This window comes from Globicephala melas, chromosome 3, assembly GCF_963455315.2.
Source record: "Globicephala melas chromosome 3, mGloMel1.2, whole genome shotgun sequence".
Taxonomy (NCBI): Eukaryota; Metazoa; Chordata; class Mammalia; order Artiodactyla; family Delphinidae; genus Globicephala; species Globicephala melas.
Window position 1 is genome coordinate 111,390,919 of NC_083316.1, and position 8,407 is coordinate 111,399,325.

The 8,407-nt window shown below is 44.6% G+C and overlaps 1 protein-coding gene across 1 annotated transcript; it reads right to left on the reverse strand.

The window, feature by feature from the left end:
• Positions 1 to 605: 605 nt before the first annotated feature.
• CDKN2AIPNL (CDKN2A interacting protein N-terminal like) lies at positions 606 to 7,463 on the reverse strand. The gene is made up of 3 exons (XM_030869613.2): positions 7,187 to 7,463; positions 5,772 to 5,871; positions 606 to 987 (listed from the first exon to the last, which is right to left on the reverse strand). The coding sequence occupies exons 1-3, from the start codon at positions 7,423 to 7,425 to the stop codon at positions 976 to 978; spliced, it is 351 nt and encodes a 116-aa protein (XP_030725473.1). The 5' UTR covers positions 7,426 to 7,463; the 3' UTR covers positions 606 to 975.
• Positions 7,464 to 8,407: the final 944 nt, after the last annotated feature.

The following is an 8,407-nucleotide window of genomic DNA, read 5'->3' on the forward strand; positions in this document are numbered from 1 at the left end:
TATTCTGCCACCCTGTCCCGTACAGTGATAAGTGAATCCTGCTGTGACTGTTACATTGTTGCCCCCCAAATGAAGTCCCTCTCTGTATTTATGCCTGGAGATAAGTACTTAAGAGTGGGTACTAAATAAGAAAGAGGAACAGGGAGGGGGTAAGAAACATACATCAACTGAAAGGGGGAAATTAATAAAACCAGAATTTCAGAGCAAAGCAGCACTGCACTAATAAGCAAGTATTTCTTGAGGGACTTTGTACAAGGCAATTCCTCAAGCCTAGAATACCGAAGCCTCAGGCTCCCTGCAGAAAAAGAGAATATGGGCTTTATTCAGCGGCCTGGAAGGCTTTGTAGAGAACCTACAATCAACTGGCTGCCTGGAACAAGCTGTGGAATCTTGTGTCAATGAGTTTTAAAATAAGGCTTTTTTATAGGCTGCCTCTTCCCATGAGCTGGTAGATACCTGAAGCCTATGATTTGATTTTCACTCAACTCTTTAAAAAAAAGATGAAGTGTGTGTGGCAATAGGGTACATGGATGGTGTAAACTTCAGGTAGAAATAAGGGATATGGTTTACCTCAGTCGGCAGGGAAAAAAGACCATAAAGCAGAATCACACATAAAGGTACGTTGTTGAAAAATCCGAAGTGTAAAATTCACTACCTGCCATTATTACATCAACATTAAAAAAAAAATAGGCATTTTTAACATTTTGACCAACATTCAAAACCTGAAAATAAAAAAGAGGGCATGATTTATAAATACATAAATATCCATGCATACTTTTACAATGATAGCTACTAGAAGAATGAGAACTTTTAAAACGCCAATCTAGACAAGATTCCCTTTCATTCCAATTGCCTCTTTCCTACATGTTGTTAATATCAAGAGTCTTAAGAGAGCTGCTGAGGTCAATGTCATATTCATTCCAGCCTCCTTTCCAAGCCTGTAACTAATGATGAAAATGTGATGAATCTTCTGCCTTAGCTTTGATGCTAGGAAAAAAAGAAAAAGTTAGTAACCATGTAGTCTTACATACAGAAAATTCAGCAAAACACTGACCATACTATCCATTAGGAAGCCAGAGTCTAATTTTTTTGTCTTGTCACTTGTGATCTATAAATGTTCACAATTTAAAGTGATAACAGAAATACTTAAAAAATAACTTTTTCCATGGCATGCTCTGCAGTGAAGGCTTCTAAAAACAGAATCACATAAACACTTATTGTTCTAAATTAAAATCAGTTGAATCCAGATAGTAATTTACAACATTTCACATTGAGTCAGGATATTTAGGAGATGTGAAGGTTATAGGTTTCTGGATTTCACACTGTTAGAAACTACAGAAACTGCATGTCTTCTAAAAGTGGTGAACTGAAGCAGATATATTCTTTCTGGGTACTCTCTAGCACCATTGGTAAATTTAAACTTGGCTTTAGACAACTTTTAAGCAGGGTGCAAAGAAATTATTTTGTCTGTCACCTTCTATTTGAATGGATTTCCTTAACATTTAGCAGTGCAAGTGAATCAGTCTGAGACTCTTTTTAGTAAGCAGAGTTTTCAAGGTATGACCTATTTCCTAGCTTAAGCCTGTCACTCCAGTCTTTGAGAAGTGAAGCGAAATTCCTCAGCAAAAGCAAAATATAAGAGGGCTTTCTCTTTTTAGGAGAATGCAGTATCACCTAAAGAAACCATCTTTAGTCCAAAAGGAAAGAGAATCCCCTAAGCCATCTCTCAAATTTCCCATAGGATAGACCAAGGCTATAGCAGAAGAGTTGCCACTGGCTTTGGCTGCTGCAAGTATGGTCTTTGACTCAAGGTGCTGGCAGGTGATTCACTCAGCCTGGGCACCAGGGAACAGACTGGCCTGTGGGCTCAGACAGAGCTTTTCTGGCTTCTTCTATTTCTGTGGATAAAGGGAAAAGAAAGGTAGCTCCATGGAGCATTTATCTTAGGATACAAGACAAAACCTGACTTAACTAATCTGATAAGCTGAAAAAAAGTTTTTTTAAATACTCACAAATAGTTGCCATCTTATTAGAATCACATCTCTTTCCGCCAATGGAGTGGCTGCTCCATTACTTTAGAGCTTGCCAAGACCATATATAATGCACAAAAAACCTCTTGAAAGGCAGGCACACTTGTGTTTCCAACTTCTTTCACATTTCATATTTAGTCACTTTCCATACTGCCACTTTCCCTCTTGGACAAAAATGTTCTTAGGGGGGACTTCCCTGGTGGCACAGTGGTTAAGAATCCGCCTGCCAATGCAGGGGACCCAGCTTCCAGCCCTGGTCTGGGAAGATCCCACATGCTGCGGAGCAACTAAGCCCATGCGCCACAACTACTAAGCCTGCAGTCTAGAGCCCGTGTGCCACAACTACTGAAGCCTGTGCGCCTAGAGCCCGTGCTCTGCAAAACAAGCCGCCGCAATTAGAAGCCCACGCACCACAATGGAGAGTAGCCTCTGCTCGCCGCAACTAGAGAAAGCCTGCGCGCGGCAACGAAGACTCAACGCAGCCAAAAATAAATAAAAATAAATTTATTAAAAAAAAATGTTTTTAGGAAAAATGAAGTAATTAAGTGGACAGATTTTTTGAGCCAATAATGATAACTTCTTAGTCAATCACTCCTCTTTCTCCTTAAGACAATGCCTTGGAAATATAAACTCTGACAGTCTTAGTAATAACATCATTCCTGAGTGAGCTGCTGCTCTTTGTTAATTATTGCTCATTAATGGGTAAAGCTGGTTGGTTAATCACAAAGTCTGCTAGTAGGTACCTAGGGAGGGCTCTTAGATAACTGAGACTGTTCAATGTATTTGTCTGAATCCCCCTTTTTCAAAAAAAAACCATACACTGCAAATATCTGACAAATACCACCTGTCAGAGACCAATGCTCATTTCTTTTCTCAGATTCCACATCCCCCTTCCCCTGCCAAAAAAAAGTTGGACAGACCACAGAGGTGTACTGGCCTTAAAACTGCAGAATAACCATAAAGTATTTTTAAAATCTTACTTTAAAGAACTTATGTCCCTAAGTTATCTTCACTATTCAGTCTCAGGATACCAATAATGCCAGGCGATTCATTTCCACTTGCTAGCTAGCTTCAAAACCCAACTAAAATAATTTTAGAGCTAAGGATCAAAGAACTATAACTGACCTTTTCAGGTGCATGGCTCAACATCAAAGTTTTTTTGTTTTTGTTTTTTGTTTCTGGCCTGGCAATGTTGCTTAATGTTTGCCAGCCTCTATCTATTACATGCAAAAACCTCAGGCAAGAAGACAAAAAAAAACTGCTGCAAAGCTCCCAGGGCTCTCTTTCCAGTGGGCTCTCAGGGTAGCCTTCAAAAGAGAAGGGATCGGGGCTTCCCTGGTGGTGCAGTGGTTGAGAGTGCGCCTGCCGATGCAGGGGACATGGGTTCGTGCCCCGGTCCGGGAAGATCCCACATGCCGCGGAGCCGCTGGGCCCGTGAGCCATGGCCGCTGGGCCCGTGAGCCATGGCCGCTGGGCCTGCGCGTCCGGAGCTTGTGCTCCGTAGCGGGAGAGGCCACAACAGTGAGAGGCCCAAGTACAGCAAAAAAAAAAAAAAAAAAAAAAAAAAAAAAGAGAGAAGGGATCAACTTAGCTTCATTTTCAGTGACATCAACAGTCTAAAACTTGGTTACTAAGAAAACATAAGTCTTATTTGAAGGAAGTTCAAACATATATAATCAACAAGCGCTATAGAAATACAGGCTCCCTGTAGGCTTCTTCCAGGTAGCCAGGTGCCAATCATTAATTAGTCTGATGGCAGAACTGGTTTCAGGAATGCCAAAGTTCATTTCTGAGGACTCTTCTCTGGAGACTGACACTGTGCAATTAAAGTGTCAAAAATGAACATCCCAGGACAGGGCTCCCTATATTTCTGAGGTTCAAGACCCCTTTACAATGTTTATAACAGTTTAGAAACTCAACACACATACATATGCTTCTTCACACTAGCCTATGGATAATGTTAGGGACATGCATATTAATTACAAAACCTCCTTAGTCTCTTCTGGAGTCTGAAGCCCAAATATCGTGAAGTGTTCTGACCTCTAATATCCCAGTATGACTGGAAAGAGAGAAGTATAACAAAATTTATGTGAAAATGGATCTTACGGAGAGCAGAATACCCCTTAAGACCAAAAGGCCAAGGAAAGAATCGGCCATGAGCAGTCAGGAAGTAAAGGCTCATCCTATTCCCTGCCTGCCCTGACGAATGGGGGGCAATCAGGTGGCTGGAAATTATCTAGACGCCCCATGCCTGGGCCCCAGGAACCTCACCGCTAGGATACTGAAGGACTTCCTAGAGGTTTTTTAAAAATATTATATAAGAGAATCCAAAAAGTCACAAACTCCCAATTCACAACGGCTCCCAGGCTACAAACAACAGCCTTGTTAACAGATTTTAAAAACAAAACAGGCCCTTGAACACAACCTGAACTTTTGATTCCAGGTTCAATTAAAAAACAATACTTTTTTAAAGAAAAATATCTGAAATCATGCGGGGTGTGCTGTTTGGGGCTGAAGTACTTTCTGGGCAGCTGAGGATTTGATTAGCTCCTGACACTCACACTAAAGGGAACCTTTTTTTTTTTTTTTTTTACGGTACGCGGGCCTCTCACTGTTGTGGTCTCTCCCATTGCGGAGCACAGGCTCCGGACGCGCAGGCTCAGCGGCCATGGCTCGCGGGCCCAGCCGCTCCGCGGCATGTGGGATCCTCCCGGACCGGGGCACGAACCCGTGTCCCCTGCATCGGCAGGCGGACTCTCAACCACTGCGCCACCAGGGAAGCCCTAAAGGGAACCTTTTTATATGCCCAGCTTCCCAAAAAAAAAGAACCAACTAGGGTGAAGCAAGGGCTTACCTATGTTTCTGACAATAGAACTATAAGAGAGGCCAGCAGTCTTTACTCTTTTGCTTTGGTCAATTTTGTAAGCATTTTCTGAGCATCTTCTCTGGATTATGCCTATACTAGGTTTTGGAATTAGAAGGACTAATATCTTAAGCACCATCTCTTCCCTCAAGAAGCTTACAATCTGCTCTTAAAAAGGTCTGGGTAAAGTGCTAAAGAAATAAACTATGGGAGATGAGGAAGCAATTAATTTTGTTGCCTGAGGAGACCAGGGCAAATGAGAAAAACCATATCTTGGGAGATTGTGAAAAGCAGTTGGGACGCCCAGCCCCATCCTCTGAGCTTCCTTCTGCCACACTCTCCATGGCCCCAGCCAAAGGACCCAGATTCAAGGCTTGACAGGCAGCAGCTCACCATGTAAAAAATCCACAGCCTCAGATCAGAACAAGCCTGGCAGAATAGGGAAAAGCTATGACGATATTACTCCATCTACATTTCCATCAGCAAGTCAGAGGGTCCAAACAGGTCTGGTGGGGTCCTCAACGACTGGGGTAAGGTTGAGTTAATGTTACCAACAAGATTTTTTAATAAGTGGGAAACTGTAGCACTCTAACCAACATTTTCTTAAAATTCAAGCAAAAAGCTCAAAACAGAATTTTCCTAAAGGAACTGAAGAGGTTGAGTTTATGTGTTACTCTACCAACAATGCATAATTTATCTACTGAGTTGTTCTCTAGTTATGAAAAGGCTTATACCAATTACAGAGAAATAAAATGAAAGGGCTTAGATTGGGGTAGTAAACAAGAGCATTCAGAAAACAATATACTCTAATACATCATCATAAAGGCAGGGGCCGTTAGCTCTATACCATTTCAAATGCACTTGGAAATCCTGTTTACCTTTTTCATTAATTGACTTCTGTTAGTAAATTGTGGCAGATCTTCCACTTCAATCCCATCAGCCATTTCCATCACCTTGTCTAAAAGGTCTTTGTTGTAACTGCACGATAAAAAGTAGTAAGATAAAAACCGTGGAAGAATTATTGTCACTGTGGGCTAAAAAGAAATTGCAGGTAGCTGGACTATAAACTCAACTCTCAGAGGAACGATTTGGTACTACTGGGGAAACTGATAATGTTCAGCATCAAGTCAGAAAACAGTTCTTGCGCATGTGGATACAGAAGCAGCACTAGGGATGCCAATGGAGCAGGTGTTTTAAGATTTACAAAACAAACAAGACTTACAAAAATAGAGGCAGTGTACCTCTGGCAGTATATATTCACGGATATGATATGAGGGCCAAAATTCTTTTTTATTTTTTTGAACATGTGGAGTATTGGTCTAACGGAATAACATTATTTGTTCATTTGTCCAATTTTCTGACATTTGCCTAATCTTGGATCCTGTTAACCAGAATTTACTAGAGGAACCTGGAAGTCAGAGAAAAGGGAGGGATACAGCAGGCACTGCTTCCCCATATCCAGTTCTAATAACTCCTCAAATCTGAAAAAACCACCAAGCAGCTTAGGGCTGGAGGGACCATGTGACCAGACAGCCATAAGGAGCACAGAAACCAGGACTAAGCCAAGTCATCTGGTTATCCTAACACAATTTCAGGAAATGCTAAATAAAAGGATGTGGGAGCCTCAAGATTTGCCACCTTCTTCATGGAGTGGCAGAGGGAGCGCCATTTCAAAAAGTCCCTTGAAGGCATTTGTTATTTTGATAAAAGGAAAGGCAGAGAGGCAAAGACTGCTTCTTGCTACAGGGTCCAGCAGACTAGGACATGGGGAGAAAAAGACAAGGGCCGCAGACTACATCCTGCCATAAATGGTAAAATCCACCAATCCTGCTAGATGCTGCATGACCTTAGGTATGTCTCTTTCCCTCTCTCAGCTTCGAAGATGTAAACTGGAGGTCTGAGTTTCTGTCCCTGCACGTTTGCCATGTGGAAGAAAGGAGCTAATGAGCTTAAAATGCCCTCTGCAAAGGTGACAGTTTGAAGTAATAATAATAATATAAATAACAATGGCAAATCGAACGCCTAGCATGTATAGAGCTCTTGAGAGATGACAGCCTGTGCTAAGTGCTTTTCACCCTTTAAGACTGTAGTCATCACGACTAATTTTCCAGATGAGGAAACTAAAGCTCAGAGAGATTAAGTATCTTTCCAAAGGATTGGCTAGGATGGAAACCTGCCTTAGGCCTTTCTAGTACAGTTGGAGTTTGGGGGCAGGGTCAGCCTTGGGCAGGGGTCAGCCCTGGGGGAGGGCTGCGGATCGGGACAGGGTCAGCCAGCCGCCAGGGGTCCGCACCTGCAACCCAGGAAGAGGTGATTGGCCCAGACCATGGAGAGGGACAGCAGCTGGTCCAGGCGGCCGCCGCCGTCTGGCGGGTCGCGGTAATCAGGCAGGTGGCGCAGGATGAATTCCATGCGGGCCTTCCATTGCTTCTCGCTCTCCGAGTAGGAGCGGAACTGCTCAGCGAAGTCGGTCGCCTGCCGCACACCAGAAACCAGCTCCTCCACAGCTGCAGCCGCCTCGCCACCCACCATGGCGCCCTCCGCCGCTGAGGGCCGGACCCGCCCACCGCCTTCCGTACACGCACTGCGCCACCTCCCCGCAGCTAGAGGGGCCGCAGCTGCGAGCGACTGCTCAAGAAGACTGGTCTGGAGCGCCCTCGGCGGGCGCGGCGGCCTCACCCGGCCCGGCCCCTCAGACTTCTGCAGCTGCGGCGGCCCCCGGAGTGGGTCTACCCCGGGGCCTCAGGGGCAGTTCTCGGCCCACCCCGCGGGGAACCAGTAGGGAAACCGAGGCCCTCCCAAGCACGGAGTAAGGGCGGCCCTCTCCAATTCGGCAGCCGGATGCCAGCCAGGACTGTACTGTGTCCTTGGCCTTGGAATTCCCCGGGCACCCGGCCCGCAGACCGATGCCCCCAGTTCTGAGGACGTATAGGTGTAGCTGCTCTGGATCTACTTTTATCGATTCCCAGAGGTCTCGACACTCCACCCAGGTTGCGGCCCGTCTTCCTGGAGCCAGTAATCCATCCAACTGAATACCTGCCAGACCCTTTGCTACGTGCTGGAGATGCAGTGAGAGCAAATTTAGAGCGCTGCTCTAATGAACTTTACAGTCGTGAATACTTAATTGCTCAAGGGTAACTTTTCAAAGTTGACAACTTTTAATAAAGGCCCTGAGTGCTAGGACCATGAATAAGCAAGAGACCTGATCCAGACTTGGAGGTCAGGGAAATGATGCTGGAGAGCAGAGAGATGAACAAGAGTTAATTACATGAAAAAGAGTAGGGCACTGCAAGAGAGCCTGGCCTGGTGAGAGAACTGCAAGATCTGTATGACAGATCCTAAAGTGGGGGACAGTGGGGGAGATGAGGCTGCAAAGATCACCAAGAACAGTAGGTCACGGAAGGAGTTGTGGTCTGGACCCTAAAAGGAATGGGGAGCCACTGAAGGATTTTAACCAGGTGTATCCAAAAGATGTTGGGAGGAGCCAAACTGGATGTGTCAAGAGGAGATGAGC